The 17,914-nt window shown below is 35.9% G+C and overlaps 1 protein-coding gene across 1 annotated transcript in view; it reads left to right on the top strand.

Moving 5' to 3' along the window:
* Window positions 1-17,914, top strand: part of DNAH12 (dynein axonemal heavy chain 12) — a 220,147-nt gene that overhangs the window by 110,811 nt on the left and 91,422 nt on the right. Inside the window, exons 29-33 of the mRNA XM_061195447.1 lie at window positions 3,630-3,739; window positions 6,408-6,591; window positions 6,724-6,864; window positions 10,469-10,552; window positions 11,096-11,284. Coding sequence (XP_061051430.1) covers window positions 3,630-3,739; window positions 6,408-6,591; window positions 6,724-6,864; window positions 10,469-10,552; window positions 11,096-11,284 — 708 coding nt within the window. The remainder of the gene's footprint in view (window positions 1-3,629; window positions 3,740-6,407; window positions 6,592-6,723; window positions 6,865-10,468; window positions 10,553-11,095; window positions 11,285-17,914) is intronic.

Genomic DNA, 17,914 nt, shown 5'->3' with positions numbered 1-17,914 from the left:
TTTTGTATCCATTCAGCCAGTCTGTGTCTTTTGTTTGGGGTGTTTAATCCATTTACATTCAAGGTTATTATTGATATGTATGTTCCTATTACCATTTTCTTAATTGTTTTGGGTTTGTTTTTGTGGGTCTTTTTCTTCTCTTGTGTTTCCCGCCTAAAGAAGTTTCTTTAGCGTTTGCTGTAAAGCTGGTTTTGTGGTGCTGAATTCTCTTATCTTTTGCTTGTCTGAAAAGCTTTTGACTTCTCCATCGAATCTGAATGAGATCCTTGCTGTGTAGAGTAATCTTGGTTATAGGTTTTTCTCTTTCATCACTTTAAGTATATCCTGCCACTCCCTTCTGGCCTGCAGAGTTTCCGCTGAAAAATTGGCTGATAACCTTATGGGGATTCCTTTGTATGTTATTTTTTGTTTTTCCCTTGCTGCTTTTAATATTTTTTCTTTGAATTTAATTTTTGTTGTTTGATTAATATGTGTCCTGTATAGGATTCTCTGTGCTTCTTGGACTTGTGTGACTCTTCTTTCCCATGTTAGGGAAGTTTTCAACTATAATCTCTTCAAATATTTTCTCAGACCCTTTCTTTTTCTCTTCTTCTTCTGGGACCCCTATAATTCAAATGTTTGTGTGTTTAGTGTTGTCCCTGAAGTCTCTGAGATTGTCTTCAATTCCTTTCATTCTTTTTTCTTTATTCTGCTCCTCAGCAGTTATTTCCACCATTTTGTCTCCCAGGTCACTTACCTGTTCTTCTGCCTCAGTTATTCTGTTATTGATTCCTTCTACTGTATTTTTCATTTCAGTTATTGTGTTGCTCATCTCTGTTTGTTTGTTCTTCAGTTCTTCTAGATCTTTGTTAGACATTTCTTGTATTTTCTCAATCCGTGCCTCCATTCTATTTCCAAGATTCTGGATCATCTTTACTATCATTACTCTGAATTCTTTTTCAGGTAGATTGCCTCCTATTTCCTCTTCATTTTTTTTGGTCTTATAGGTTTTTACCTTGCTCCTTCATCTGTGACATATTTTTTTTGCCTTCTCTTTTTTTTTTTTTTTTTAATGAGTGGGATTGTGTTCCTGTCTTACTGGTTGTTTGGCCTGAGGCTTCCAGCACTGGAGTTTGTAGGCTATTGGGTAGAGCTGGGTCTTGGTGCTGAGATGAGGAACTCTGTGAGACCTCACTCTGATGAATATTACCTGGGATTTGAGGTTCTCTGTTAGTCCAGTGGTTCGGACTTGGAGCTCCTACCTCAGGAGCTTCTGCCCAATCCCCAGCTCATGACCCAAGATCCTGCAAGCCATGTGGGGTGGCAAAAAAAAAAAAAAAAGAGAACAATAACAAAGTAAAAAATAAAATTAGAATAGGAAACTTAACAGATATGTTAGAAAGAATATAAAAATAAAAATATAGATGAATCAACAACTGGAAGGTACATCAGTAGCACAATAGTAAAAAAGAGGAGGAGGGAAAAGAAAAAAAAAGGGGGGGGGAGGCCCTGGCTGTGGAGGGTGGGACCTAAGCAAGGGTGAGGTTTGGGTGGTGGGTGGGGCCTATGCTTAGTACCCACAGGGCTGGAAAAGGCCCTGGGGCTGTGGGGGGTGGGGCTTAGGTTCAAGGGACAGAAGGGGCCCAGGCATGCCCCCCACCCCTGGTCTCAGAGGGCAGGGGACCTCACCTGGGAGCCCAACAGGCTTCCTGGGCTCGAGTGGGCAGGGCAAACACCCTCCTCTCCTCTCCTGCTCCTCCAGTGTGGGAAGGCCCCTCCTACCTGCCTCTCCTGATCTCCCTGACCTCCCTCCTATGCTCCCAGGACCCACACGGGGCTTTGGGGGTGGGGGGTACCGGCTTGGGAGCTCAGCAGGCTCCCCGGCCCGAGTGGGCCAAGTGATCACCCTCCACTCCTGTCCTGCTCTTCCCAGAGAGTCCCTCCCACCTGCCTCTCCTGATCTTCCCTGCCTCAGGGGTGCCAATCCTGTCTGGCCTCCACTTCTCCTCCCCTGTCAGTCCCCCTACGTCCTACTGGTTCACTTTGGGGTTCCTCCCATCTCCTTGAGCGTTGGAGTCCCCCACCAGCTGAGGTAAGGCGCCCTAGTTGTGGGGAGAAGCTAACTCCATGTCTTCCCACACCGCCATCTTGACTCCAGCTCCCCAATGAATTCTTGACTCCAGCTCCCCAATGAATTCTTAATTTCACATATTTATAGTTTTAGTGTATCCAATTTAGTTTTATTAAGAGATTCCATATCTTTGCTTAAATTCTTCATTTTTCATCTATTTTTTGCCATATTGTCCATTTTCTTTTATACATTTATAAGTTATTTATTTATTTATAAATATTTATTTATTTATTTGCCTGTGCCAGGTCTTAGTTGTGGCACACGGGATATTCATTGCCATGTGCGGGATCTTTGTTGCGGCATGTGGGCTCCTTTAGTTGCGGCATGCAGGATCTAGTTCCCTGACCAGGGATCGAACCCGTGCCCCCTGTATTGGGAGCACAGCGTCTTAACCACTGGACCACCAGGGAAGTCCCAAAAGTTATTTTAATGGTTTGTCTGCTAATTATAACATCTAGGTCAACTGTGATTTTGTTTTATTTAATTTCTTTTTCTACTGATCATCAGCTTTTTTTTCTCATGACTTGTATTAAAAATTGTATAGAAAATAATTGTAGAGGCTGAACTGGTATTATTTTCCTGCAGAAAAACCATGTTTTTCCTTTGTCAGATAGCTAGATTGAGCTGTTGATCAGTTCAATCAGGAGTTGACCTAAGCCAGAGTTTTGTTGCAGAATTATTGAGCTTTAGTTTACCTCGGGTTTCAAATGTCTTTAGAGTGAAACTTGTCCTATTGTATAATAAGGCCCTTCCTATAGCAGCATTCTGGGATATAAGCATCTGAAGACTAAGAAAATCTCTCTCTATGTGCCTTTCTAGCTAAGCCTTTGATTTCTTATGTCACTTCAGACTCAGCAAAAGCATAGGCCATGGAAAAACCAGCTTTGCATTTGAGGCTCCTCCAGTTTTATGAGGTTCACATAAGTCCACATGACCATTAAAATATCTGTTATTTTCTCCTTACTTCAGCAAAGTCCCTCTGCCTATAGCAGGCTCAATCCAATGCCCACCTATGTCTATACTTGCTCCCAGAGGCAAAATTAGCTGTTGATCTGTGTTCACCTAGGAAAGGCTCATCCCTTTCTGAAGTTTAATTCCTTTAGACTTATTTGCATCCAAAGTGCTCCTGTATCTTTAAAAGCTTTATAATTTTTGTAACCTCTGTTTATTTCTATTTACTATAGTGTGAAGGATTGTTTGGCATGTCCTTCTATATCCTAACCAAAAGTGAAATTCTGGAAAAACTATTAAGAGGAGTTGTTTTCATGCAGCGTACATCCAGTGCTATGGTGCCATGATCATTGATAACTTATAATGGGGAATACTAATATTTTTAAAGTATTTTAATTTTATTTGTTCCTCCTTTTAATTAAAAAATAAAGTTTCAAGAAATAATTTATAAATATAAGAAGATACAATTTTCTTATTTCTAAATGAAAAGTCTACATTTATAAGACATGAATGACATGATTTATAATACCATTTTGTAGAAATGCATTCCATTTTTCTTTTATTTTAGGAATTTTTGGAATGTGCTCATGAAGCCTGCAAAGTACATAATCTTCAGCCTGTTAAATTTTTTCTTGAAAAAATGATTCAGACATATGAGATGATGATTGTTAGACATGGGTAAGATTATAGATTATAGATAGTCTGCCATAGTTAGATGTTGTTTTTTAAGTTAAACTATTAAAACAACTAAAATTTGTGAACTAAAAGACTCAGCAAACTTTGTATGCTAGGTAGGCTAGGGAACAACGCCCCCCCCCCAATCTCCATTCCAGTAGCTTTAAAACAAAGGTTTATTTCTCTCTCATGTCACCTGTCCAAAAAGGAGTGGTAAGGAGTACTCATTCAGTGATGTAGCACTAATGACCACCACAATTTGCCCTTTTGATCATCATATATGTTATTTGCTCTACTTCATGCATGTAGAACATACTTTTCCTTTCCCAGGGAGACAACCTAAAAGTTCTGATCAATCAATGAACCAGACTCAAAGTATAGGATCTCTAGGTGATACATGATAGTTTGTGTATCAGATTTGGAAGCTGTTCTTCTTGCTCCAAAGACCTAAAACTACAAAGACAAGTTATCTGCCCTGCATACAGCCAGTATTATAATAGTGGGTTTACCAGAGCAGGATTATCAGAGCAAATACTCCCATTCAGAAACTGAAGAATAGGAGACAAAGCCAACACTTGTCAGTAGCAGTTCTGAAACCCAGCTGTGCGTGTGGGAGCCCAGTTCCAGAGATAGATTGTGAAACTACTGGAGTTTAAACTTCAGGACCTCTTATTTGTAGAGGCCCCTCCAGGGAGTCATAATCATTTTATATATAATTTATTGGAAAGGGTGTCATTAAAATGGCGGTGGACATTTTTGTATTTGTAATTACATATATATTTTCTTCCTTAGAGAGCTATCCCCACCGATTGTATAAACTGAAATCCCCATAAAACCTGGATCTATTTCTGCTTGATTTTGCTCCCCGAGAGAGGCTTTCCAGTAACCTCTGCTCTGTGGACTTTGGTTCAACCTTTTGAGAGGTCTTTCTATCTCCATTTTCTTCCCTGGTCACATGTGAGGTGGACAATAGAGAAAATATCCTTGGGAGCTGAGAAATGTTTTCAGCCCACTTACTGCCTATAGAAAGTTGAAGTCTCAAAGGTCATGATTTTTTTAAAGGCAAAATTTTAAAAAAACCCAAACCTTTGTATTATATAAATTTTCAAACATATATAATAATAGAGGGAATTAGTACAGCCAACCCTCATGCATTCAGTACCTAAGAGTCTTCTTTACATCTTAAACATTCACATGTGTTTTAGCCTAGACTCATGGTTTCTTTGTCAGTAAACTCTCTCAAAAACTATTTAATAAGTTTTTTTTCTATTTGATTCCAGGTAGTTCCATGTGCCAGTAGCCACAACTATAGTCCTTATTAAGTTATACCTTTCTAAACTTCCTTGTAGTATCCTTGAACATATTAGGCTTAGGTGAGAGGGCCCCATCCTTAATCTATTTTCCCTAAATTATCTCACCATCCTGAAATGATTACTGGGAACCATATTAATCTTTCATAGGTTTTAATAAAGTGATACAATGGCCCTACTCTTGATTTGATCCTTGGTACCAGGCTGAGTTGATCTTTGTTGTTCAAAGATTTTCTCAGTTTATGTTTTACCAATTGCAGGTGAGAATAAATTACCTCATTCAATCCCTCAAGTCTCTGAATTTCTCAACTCCCTCTACTTTCATTCCTGCTTGCAAACTGGCCATATTTTCTTAAGCTTATTTCTTTTTGTAGTTCCTTGTTAAATACAGCCATCAGCTGCCAATATATACTAATAATATTCTGTTCACTATCCTTTTCCCCTAAAACTACAATTTCATTAGATATATTATCTATCTTCCAGGTTATCTCAGGGATAAATTTACCAAATGTTTGATCATTGCATAATATTAATTGCCCATCCTTTAGCCGCCACCCACAACCTAGCCTCTAAGCCAGTGCCACTTATTTTAGTCTTTTTTATTATGGCAGGAATACCTTTTGCCCTTCTAGTTACCAATTTCTATCAATAAGGATGGGCTAGGTTATTCCATAGAAACAATCAGCACCCAAATCTTAGTGACTTAAAAACAAAGATGTATTTCTCATTCGTACTGTTTCCATTATAGTTTAACAGGGAGGTTCTGCTCATCATAATCACTCAGGTCCCAGGCTGTTGGAGCAGCCACCATCTCAACATTGTGGGTCCCAGGTGTGCTAGAGGGAAAGGAGAGCTCTGTAAGGTCCCTCACTGGCAATTATCTATCCCCTAAGAAGTAAAACTCATCATTTCCATTTATAACTCCTTAGTCACCTAGTATTCCCACAAGAGAGTGAGGAATTCTATGCGCCAGGAGAGAGGAGATTCAGAAATATTTGGCAAAGAGCACTATAGCAAGTGAAATCTTGAGGAAAAGTGAATCTTCTCCTCTCCTCTGCTTAGGAAACCCCAAGTCATTAAAAAAATTTTTTTGAGTATGCAGTTACTAAGTTTCCATTTTCATTTGGAAATTTTTTATTCTCTTTTGTAGATAATGGTATTAATGTCGAGAATTTGATTTAGAGATCAATCAAGAAGTTAAATGTATTTCCCTTATATCTGAGAAAAATTAATATAATTTCAAAAATTATATGTAGTAATTATTATAGGGTAAAATTGTATATACCAATATATAGGGAAGTAATTTAATTTAACATTATTTTTTAGAATCTTATTGTATAATGACTTCTTTTCCTTAATAGTTTTATGTTAGTAGGAGAGCCTTTTGCTGCTAAAACAAAAGTTCTGCATATGCTGGCTGATACTCTAACTCTTATGAATGAACGTGGCTATGGAGAGGAAGAAAAGGTCATTTATAGGACTGTAAACCCCAAATCCATTACTATGGGCCAACTTTTTGGACAATTTGACCCCGTGTCCCATGAGGTAATCTACGGTATAAACATTCTCCACTCTCATTGACAATGCACATTAAGCCAAGAAATTTGAAATGTTTTTGTATTATCACTTTATAGTTTTTTAAGGACACTTTCCAACTCTTCCTTTTTTCCTCCTCAGTGGACTGATGGTATTGTGGCTAACACTTTTAGAGAATTTGCCTTATCAGAAACACCTGACCGGAAATGGGTTGTATTTGATGGTCCCATTGACACTTTGTGGATAGAGAGCATGAACACAGTATTGGATGATAATAAAAAGGTAAATCATCATGATTAAAAGCAAAACAGATGCACAATATGAATATACTTAACACTACTGAACTGTAAAGTTAAAAATGGTTAATATGGTAAATTTATGTTATTTTTTTTTACCACAATTAAAAAAAGCAAAGCAGATGCAGATAGGCTTAAACAATGTTATGTGTTCAACAACTAATCATTCTCAGACTATATATTTAAAATAAGGGATGCAGCAAATTGAATAAGTTTATAAATTATCTTTTCAATGAACACTATGCTGTAGTAAATTCTTTGCTTAATTTTTTAATTAGAATGCAAGTATATTAAAATTACTGTATTAGCAGGAAGGCATAGTAATGTAATGTGTGGCAATAAGTTAAGCAACTACAGTGTTAAGGTTTCTTACAGAACTTTAATATTTTAGAAGAAAATAAAAAGCCCTCATTCTTTTTTTTTTTTGTATAGAGAGTTTTCTTTATTATTAACATCTTGCATTAGTATAGTAAATTTGTCACAATTAATGAACCTATATTAATACTTATTAACTAAAGCCCATACTTTATATAAATTTCCTTGGTTTTACCTAATCCCACATTTCTGGTTGGAGGATCTTATCCAGGATACCATATTTAGTCATCATGTCTCCTTAGGCTTCTCCTGGCCCTCATTCTTTTTTGAAAACATCAGTTGCTTCAGTGCTTATATGTGGTACATTACCTTAAACCTATGAGATATACAAAAAAAGAGAAAATGGAAGTCTTCTAGTATTTATTTTAATTGAGAGATAACATAAGTATAAAATGTGCACTAACTTTAAGTTTAGATTCTAAGATTTTTTTACATATGTGTACACTCACATAACCATCACCTAAATAAAAGTGCATAAAATTTATTGCCCCCTACAAAGTTCACTCGTGTCCCTACCCAATCAGTATACCCTCCCCAAGGGGCAATCACTGTTCTGACTTCTACTGTGATAAACTAGTTTTACCAGTTCTTGAACTTCATATAAATAGAATCATACTCTTTAGTGTTTTCTTTCATTTGGTCAATATAGTGATCTGTGATATTTATATTGTAGATCCATTTTATTTATTTATTTATTATTCTTTTTGTGTCTGTATTAGTATTCTACTGTGTTAGTATATCACAATTTATTTTTTTGCTTTTATGAAATAATTATAATACTAAATAAGCAAACTAATTTAATTAGCATTCAAACATATACTCTAGTACTTTATCATAGGTGGTTAGTCATTTGTTCATATTCTTTCTTTCATTCAGTCAGTCAGTCATATTGATTGAACTAAAGGGGAAAGTAAACAGAGGAGAAATAGTGATGATTCAGAAGAGAGGGGTTAATCAGTCCAGTCAAGTCTAAGGATTCAGAGCCAAATGGAAGGATTGTTTCATATTGGATGAGAGGAGAGCAGGAAAGGTGAATGTATGGCTTTGATAGTGGAAATTTGAAGGCAAATCCTTTTGATGATTTATCTTTCCTTTGTGCAGTGGCAGGCCCTGGTTCTTTGTATACTCAAGGAGAAAGGGGAAGATTTAAATTAGCCATCATGGAAAATGGGAAAGACAGATGCCTAGGAAAACATAGAAGCATATCTGAGTGTTATGGAGAACCTGATGGAGTTGAAGACCATGAGTTATAAACTATAGTGCCAAGGTCTGCCTTTGTGAGATTTTTCTCTATCAATTTAAGCACCTTGGATGTGGGTGTAGGTAATGTTGCCAGACTGGAAATACAGAAAGACTTTAAAGATATTGGCATGAGAACGATAGAAGTGCTGGACCGTAGAACAGAAGCTACCTAAAGAAAGAAGTAAAAACAACGGGGATATGAAAATCTCTATGAAAATGAAGAGCAAATATAGTAGGAGTCAATGAGTGAGAGAGCTGGATGGAGCAGAGACTTGAATGCTCAGAATTGTGTAGTGTTCCAGGAGAGAAGGTCCCAGGTATATAAGGTGGATGGCTGAAGTGGAGTAGAGGAGAAGTAAGTGAAGACAAGGTAGTTAAATACCGGAGGCAGGGGGCAGGGGTGCTGTACTGAGATGTTTCCACTTATGAACATTGGATCAGGCCAGAGTTATAGTAGAGAGAAAGAGACTGAGCCAGCTGCCAAAGGCTTTAGCCAAGCAGGGGTTGTCAAAGGAGCAAGGGCTGTAATAGAGGATGGAATAGAAGTAGTTGGGAAATAGCATGGGGGAGCGAGGAGAATGTTGACTCCCCCTCCCAAATTTGTAGCAAGAAGGAGAATGTTTGCCGAAACAGCCTGGTAGAAACTTAAAAGTATTCTAGACAAGCATTGTCCAATAGAACTTTCTGTAGTGATGGACATATCTGCACTGTCCAATAAGGTAGCTACTAGTCACATGCGGCTATTGAGCATTTAAAATGTGGCTAAATGCAATAGAAGAACTGAATTTTAAATTTTATCTAATTAAAATGAAATATAAATAGCCACATATGATTACTGACTGTCTTATTGGACAATCCAGCACTAGACCGTTCATTCATTTTACAGATAAGAAACAGATCCAGAAATGTTAAATGCTGCATTGTTGACGAACTAGATAGGGGCAAAATTGGGATTAGAGTAATGAATCAGAGACGAAGCACTGAAAAATAAATGTAGAGGAAGAATTTTAAAGACTTAATAATGCAATTAATTTGGGGTATCAACAGTTTATAGTTATTACCAACATTATTAAAAGTTAATGATAATTCCAAAGGTGGAAGCCAAGGAGATTGAGAGGATACAATGGCTTTAATAATAATGGACAAGATAGGAATTTGGCAGAAAGGACACAGTTGATAAATTCAGTTTTTCACATATTTGATTAAAGAGGAATGTTTTAGATTAAGAGAGACCAAGAGGACGTGGTAAGCCCAATGCGTAGTCCTTGATTGAATTTTGGTTTGAATCAATCAGTTGAAAAGACATTTCTTGTACAACTGAGAATATTTGAGTATTGGCTGAGTATTAGATGATATTAAGGAATTATTGGTAATTTTGTTAGATGTGATAATGTTATTGTGGTTATATAGAAAAGTCCTTATTTTTAAAGATGAATATTGACATATTTGGATGTGAAATGCCATGATGTTTGTAATGATCTTTAAAATACTTTTTAAAAAGACTAAGTAAATATGGCAAAATGTTAACATAGGTTAAATCTACGAGATGGGTATGTGAGTGTTCATAGTATTCTCTATTTTTTCTATTTCTCTTTTTTTATTAATAAAAAAGGTCTTATGACAACTTTATAAAATCAGGAGTATTTCATGTAATTTTTTAATAACAAAAGCTGACATTTGTATAGGATTTTATTTTTTTTTTCAATATATCATGTAGTTCCCCTCTCCCCTAATTCTATGAGAGGAAAATTATCCCTTTTTATAGATGAAGAGACTGAGAGTCAGAGATATTATATATTTGCTTACCTAGTAAGTAATTGACAGAACTAGACCTAGAATTAAGATTATTCTGGCTTCCATTCTAATACTTATTCCATTATATCATAGGAGATACTTTAATAAATAGAATAAATTTTTACCTGAGAAGTTTGAGATTTTTTTAAAATAAACATTTGAAAAATTATTGCCTTCAGCTCTGCCTTATGAGTGGAGAAATCATTCAAATGTCCCCTCAAATGAGTCTCATCTTTGAAGCAATGGACCTTTCCCAGGCCTCAGTAAGTTCATAATTTAATATAACAGTAGTTTTTGTTTGTTCATTTATTCATTTGTTCACTTTGTCAATAAGTACTTTTTATTATGTGTCAGAAAGCGAGTTAGGCACAAGGAATACAAAGATGAATAAGACACAGTGTATGCTCATTTAGGGAGGATGAGAACCATGCTAATAAATATATATATCCCAGTACAGAGCTACATGTTAAGTGCTGTAAGAATATGGAGGGGGCGAACACCCAAGAGAGGAATGGGTAGAGGAGGAAGACAGTGGAAAATGTTTGAGTGTTTGATCTGGTTTTGAGGGGTAAGACTTCTCCGCAGAGACTGGTTGGGGCTGGGCATTCCAAATCATGACAAGATAACTTACAGAGACATGGAGCCATGCCATATCTGGGGAACTGTAACTGCAAATGGTTTCATCTAGTGTATGTGAATGCTGTAGAGGAAGATAGGAGCCAGATCATGAAGGACCTTATAAGTCATGCAAAGAATTAGTTAATAACTACCAGATTAGAAAAGGAAAACTTGTCTTTTTTCTGTAGCCTGCCACTGTAAGCCGCTGCGGCATGATTTATTTGGAGCCCTCACAGTTGGGATGGGAACCACTTGTGTGTTCTTGGTTGAATTCACTGAAAGGACCTCTACAGGAACCAGATCATCAAGCTCTTCTGAGAGGACTTTTTGACTGGTTAATACAGCCCACTTTAAGTCTTCGTAAGAAAAAATGCAAGGTAACACTATAATTCTCTTACACACTCAAATTTCTTTACTTTCCATTCAGTTTGACTAAGTCTAAAGTCAGAAAGGTAGGATAAATAACTAAAATCAGTTTCTCCTTAGACATGTAGTATCCACTTTTTTAAAAAATTGTAATATTTATTATGACAATCCATGATTCACATGCAGTTGTAAGAAATAATACAGAGAGATCCCACATACACTTCACCTAAGTCCCCCCATGGTAACATTTTGCAAGACTATATTATAATATCACAACAAGGATATTGACAATGATAATATCTATTGATCTTATTTACATTTGCCTAGTTATACTTCTACTTGGAGCGTGTGTGTGTGTGTGTGTGTGTATGTATGTGTGTGCATGCATTTAATTTTTTTAATTTTAAAAATAAAAGTTATAATACTTAAAGTGTACATGTTGATTTGATATACATATATGTAGTGAAATGATTACCACAGTCAAGCTAATTAACATATCTCCTCAAATAGTTAACATACTTTTGTGTGTGTGTGATGAGAGCACCTGAAATCTACTCTCTTAGCAAATTTCCAGTACTGATACATATTGTATCAGTATTATTAACTAAAGTCATCATGTTGTACATTAGATCTCTAGACTTATTCATCCTGCATAGATGTAACTTTGTACTATTTGCCCAGTATCTCCCCATTTCTCTCACCTCCCCACCCCTGGTAACCTGTTTTACTCTCTGCTTCTTTTTATGTGTTCAACTTTTAGATTTTGCATACAAGTGAGATCATGCAGTTTTTTCCTTTCTGTGTCTGGCTTATTTCACTTAGCATAAAGTCCTCAAGTTTTGTTTATATTGTTGAAAATGGCAGGATTTTCTTTTTTAAGAATGAATATTATTCCATTATATATATACCACAATATCTTTATCCATTCATCCACCAGGGGGCACTTAGGTGTTTCCATATCTAGGCTATTGTGAATAATGCTTCAATGAACATGGGAGCACAGATATCTCTTTGAGGTACTTACTTCATTTCCTTTGGGTGCTGTATCTAGAGGAGGCATTGCTGGACCATATGGTAGTTCTATTTTTAGTTTTTTGAGGATCCTCCTTACTGTTTTCCATAATGGCTGGACCAATTTACACTCCCACCACCAGTGCACGAGGGTTCTCTTTTCTCCACATTCTCACCAACACTTATTATCTTTTATCTTTTTGATAATACCCATCCTAACAGGTGTGAGGTGATATTTCATTGTGGTTTTGATTTGCATTTCCTTGATGATTAGTGAGGCTGAGTGGCTTTTCATATACGTGTTGGCCATTTGTATGTTGTCTCCGGAAAAAAATGTCTATTCAGGTCCTATGCCCATTTAAAAAATTGGGTTGTTTGTGTTTTTGCTGTTGAGTTGTATGAGTTCCTTATATATTTAGGATATTAATTCCTTATTATATATATGATTTGCAGATATTTTTCTCCCATTCAGTAGGTTGCCTTTTCATTTTTTGATGGTTTCCTTTGCTGTGCAGAAAAGCTTATTAGTTTGATGTAGTCCCACTTGTTTATTTTTGTATTTTTGCCTGAGCTTTTGATGTCATATCCAAAAAAATCATTGCCAAGCCAGTGTCAAGGAGCTTCCCCACCTGCCCCCCCCCAACCATGTTTTCTTCTAGGAGTTTTATGGTTTCAGGTTTTACATTTAAGTCTAATCCATCTCAAGCTGATTTTTATGTCTAGTGCAAGGTAAGGGTCCCATTTCATTCATTTACATGTGGACATCCAGTTTTTTCAACACCAGTTATTAAGGAGACTATCCTTTCCTCATTGTATATTCTTGGCACCATTGCCAAAGATCAGCTGACCATATATGGTTGGGTTTATTTCTACTCTGTTCCACTGGTTTATATGTCCGTTTTTATGCCTCTACCATTCTGTTTTGTACTAGAGCTTTGTAATATAATTTGAAATCAGGAAGTGTGATGTCTCCAACTTTACTCTTCTGTCTTAAGATTACTTTGGCTATTTGAGGTGTTTTGTGGTTCTATACAAATTTTAGAATTGGTTTTTCTATTTTTGTAAAAAATGTCATTGGAATATTCATAGTGATTGCATTGAATCTGTAGTTCACTTGGGTAGGATGGACATTCTTCCAATCCTTGAGCACAGAATATCTTTCCATTTATTTGTGTCTTCAGTTTCTTTCATTACTGTTTTATAGTTTTCAGTGTACAGATATTCCACTTCCTTGGTTAAATTTATTCTTAAGTATTTTATTCTTTTTGATGCTATCATAAATGGGATTGTTTTCTTGATTTCCTTTCTAAATAGGTCATTGTTGATGAAAAGAAATGCAACTGATTTTTGTGAGTTGGTTTTGTATCCTGCAGTTTTATTGAATTTATTAGTTCTAAAATGTTGCGTCCCCCTTCCCTCCCATCTCCGTGGAGTCTTTAGGGTTTCTACAAATAGGATTATGTCATCTGCAAAGAGAGATAAATTTACTTCTTCTTTTCTGATTTGCATGTCTTTTATTTCTTTTTCTTGTCTCATTGTTCTTGCTAGTACTTCTGGCACTGTATTGAATAAAAGTGATGAGAGGGGGCATCCTTGCGTTGTACCAGATCTTAGAGGAAAAGCTTTCAGTTTTACCCAATTATGATTTTAACTCTGGGATTTTCATAAGTGGCCTTTATTTTGTTGCAGAGGTTTTTATCATGAATGGATATTGAACTTTGTCAAATGTTTTTTTCTGAATCTATTCAGATGATTATGTGGTTTTATGTTTCATTCTGTTAATGTGTTGCATCACATTGATTGATTTGCATATGTTAAACCAACCTTGGATCCCAGGGATAAATCCCACTTGGTTATGGTGTATTCTCTTTTTGATGAGTTGTTGAATTCAGTTTGCTAGTATTTTGTTGGGGATTTTTGCATCTACATTCATCAGAGATACTGACCTATAGTTTTTTGTTTTTTTGTTTTTTTCTTGTGGTGGCTTTCTCTGGCTTTGATATTAGGGTAATGCTGGCTTCAGAGAATGAGTTCAGAAGTATTCCCTCTACTTCTATTTTTTGAAGAGTTTGAGAAGGATTTTTATTAATTCTTCTTTGAATGTTCAGTAGAATTGTGAAGCTGTGAAGTCATCTGGCCCTGGGAATTTTTGTTGGGAAGTATTTGATTACGACTTCAATATCCTTATTTGTTATTGGTCTATTCAGGCTTTCTGTTTCTACTCTATTCAGTTGTGGTAGGTTGTATGTTTCTAGGAATTTATCCATTTCTTCTAGATTATCCAATTTGTTTGCATATAATTGTTCATAAGAGTTCCTTATTATTTCTTTCTATTTCTGAGCCATCCATTGCAATGGTTCCTCTTTCATTTCTGATTTTATTTATTTGAGTCTTCTCTCTTTTTTCTTGGTTAGTCTAGCTAAGGATTTGTTTATTTAGTATATTTTTTCAAGAAACCAACTCTTAGTTTTGTTGATTTTTTTTCTGTTGTTTTTCTAGTCTCTATTTGATTTATTCCTACTCTGATCTTTATTATTTCCTTCCTTCTGCCAACTGTGAAATTAGTTTGCTCTTCTTTTTCTAGTTCTTTGAGGTGTAAAATTAGGTTGTTTATTTGAGATCTTTTTTCTTTTTTAATGAAAGTGTTCATTGCTATAAACTTCCTCTTAGTACTGCTTTTGGTGTACCTCATGAGTTTTGGTATATATTGTTTCCATTTTCATTTGTCTCAGGATATTTTTTGATTTCCTCTTTGACCCAGTGGTTGTACAAGAGTATGTTATTTAGTTTCCACATATTTGTGAATTTTCTCTCTTTTTTTTTTTTTTTCTGATTTCTAGTTTTAATCCATTGTGGTCAGAAAAGATACTTGGTATAATTTCAATCTTCTTAAGTCTCTTAAGACTTTTGTGATCTAACATGGGGTCTATCCTAAAGGATATTCTTTGTGCACTGGAAAAGCATGTATATTCTGCTCTTGGGTGAAAAGTTGTGTATATCTGTTAGGTATATTTGGTCTATGGTTTTGTTCAAGTTCACTGTCTCTTTACTGATTTTCTGTCTGGATATTCTATCCCTTATTGAAAATGGGATATTGAAGTCTCCTAATATTATTGTATTGCTATCAGTCTCTCCTTTCATATCAGTTAGTATTTGTTTTATATACTTAGGTGCTCTGATGTTGGGTGCATATGTATTTACAGTTGCTTTATCTTCCTATTCAATTGATCATTTTATCATTATGTAATAATAACCTTCTTTGTCTCTAGAGATAGTTTTTGACTTAAAGTCTACTTTGTATTATTTAAGTATAGCCACTCCTGCTTTCCTTTGATTACCATTTGCATGGAATATCTTTTTCCATCCCTTCATATTCAGCCTATGTGTGTCCTTGAATCTAAAGTGAGTTTCTTACAGACACCATACAGTTGGATCTTTGTTTTTTTTAATCTATTCAGCTGCTCTGTATCTTTTTACTGGGGAGTTTAACCTATTTACATTTAAACTATCTATTGATAGGAAAGAATTTACTATTGCTATTTTAAAAACTATTTTCTGTTTATCTTGTAGTTCTTTTGTCCCTCTTTTCTCTCTTGCTGTCTTCCTTTGTGTTTTGGTTTTTTTTTTTTTGTATTGATAGGATTTGAATCCTTTCTCTTTTTCTTTTGTGTAACTTCTATAAGTATTTTCTTTGTTGTTACCAAGGAGCTTACATATATTATCTTAAAACAGGGTACTTTAAGCTGATAACAACTTAATTCATTTACATGTAAGAACTCTCCACTTTTATCCCTCCTTTCCCCACATTGTAGGCTATTGATGTCACAATTAACATTTATTTATAGTATGTATCCATTAACATAATTTAGTTATAGTTGTTTTTAATACTTTTGTCCTTTAGCTTTTATAGTTGAATTAAAAGTGATTTACACAGCACCATTAGAGCAATATCCACCTTTGGTTTTTATTTTATTTTATTTTATTTAGTTATTTATTTTTGTCTGTGTTGGGTCTTCATTGCTGTTTGCGGGCTTTCTCTAGTTGTGGTGAGTGGGGACAACTCTTCGTTGCGGTGCACTGGCTTCCCATTACGGTGGCTTCTCTTGTTGCGGAGCACGGGCTCTAGGCGCATGGGCTTCAGTAGTTGTGGCACACAGACTCAGTAGTTGTGGCTTGCGGGCTCTAGAGCACAGGCTCAGTAGTTGTGGCGCATGGGCTTAGTTGCTCCGCAGCATGTGGGATCTTCCCGGACCAGGGCTCAAACCCATGTCCCCTGCATTGGCAGGTGGATTCTTAACCACTGCGCCACCAGGGAAGTCCCCACCACCCTGTGGTTTTATATTGCCGAAGTTACATCTGAATAACCCAGAGGTAAAATGTATTCCAGCTATACTCTTTGGATTAAAACTATAGTGACTAAAGATTTAAAAATTCCATATTTTAAAATTATTTTAGGGAATTCCCTGGCAGTCTAGTGGCTAGGACTCGGCGCTTTCACTGCCAGGGCCTGGCTTCAATCCCTGGTCAGGGAACTAAGATTCCACAAGCCAAGTGCCCCCCCCAAAAAACATAAATAAATAAATAAAAAATAAAAGGATTTTAAATATGTACCTTTAAAAACTCACATATACATATAGTATTTTGTGAGAAAACTTTATATATTGTGTTAGTTTCCTGGGGCTGTTGTAACAAATTATTACACACTTGGTGACTTAAAGCAAAAGAAATTTATTCTGTCACAGTTCTGGAGCCAGAAGTCTGAAATCAAGGTGTTGGCAAGAATGTGCTTCCTCTGGTAGCACTAAGGGAGACTCTTTCCTTATCTCTTCCAGCTTCTTTTGGCTCCAGCCCTTTTTTGACTTGTGCCTGCGTAACTCTAGTCTTTTTCTTCATGTTCACATGGCCTTCTACTCTGTGTGTCTCTCCACTATGTGACTTTTATAAGGATTTATGACTTTGAATTTAGGACCCACCAGATAATCCAGAATGATCTCCTCATCTTGAGACTTTAACTTAATTACATTTTCAAAGACCCTTTTTCCAAATAAGATCACCTTTGTGGCTTCCTGGGATTAGGATGTGGATATATCTTTTTGGGGACCACCACATATAGAGAAGGGAAAAGAGTATTCAGTAGATTTTCATCCTAAAATACTATTTTGGAGATAGGAAAAATATCCTGCATAAAATAAAAGAAGACAATTTCACTTTATGAAGATTCTGTACAACGTCTCATAGAAAAAATATACAAATAATCATTTTTCAGTTTTAAAAATTTTAAAGCTAATACTATACGTTGTAAAAAATACAAAATAAACTTCATCTTTCTGATAATGAGTGATAGATTTTCTTTTCATAATTCATTCCCGTATTTTCCATAGCCAGTTAGTCTCCAGAATCTATTGATTTTTCCCTCATTGCTAACTTTTTTATCTGTCTTCTCCTCTCCATCGCAGTTCCTCTGACCACCCCCCTTCATCATGTCATAACAGCTTCAGTTCTGACCTTTACCATTTCCTACCTGAATCAATACGATAGAGCTACTCTGGTCCAGTCTACATCCTGCTACCAGAATGAGGATTCAAAAACACAAATTCATTCCATTTACTCCCCTAATTAAAACCCTCCAT

The sequence above is a fragment of the Eubalaena glacialis genome, chromosome 7 (assembly GCF_028564815.1).
Source record: "Eubalaena glacialis isolate mEubGla1 chromosome 7, mEubGla1.1.hap2.+ XY, whole genome shotgun sequence".
Taxonomy (NCBI): Eukaryota; Metazoa; Chordata; class Mammalia; order Artiodactyla; family Balaenidae; genus Eubalaena; species Eubalaena glacialis.
The sequence above is the reverse complement of the archived record's forward strand: the minus strand, read 5'-3'. Positions and strand labels throughout refer to the sequence as shown.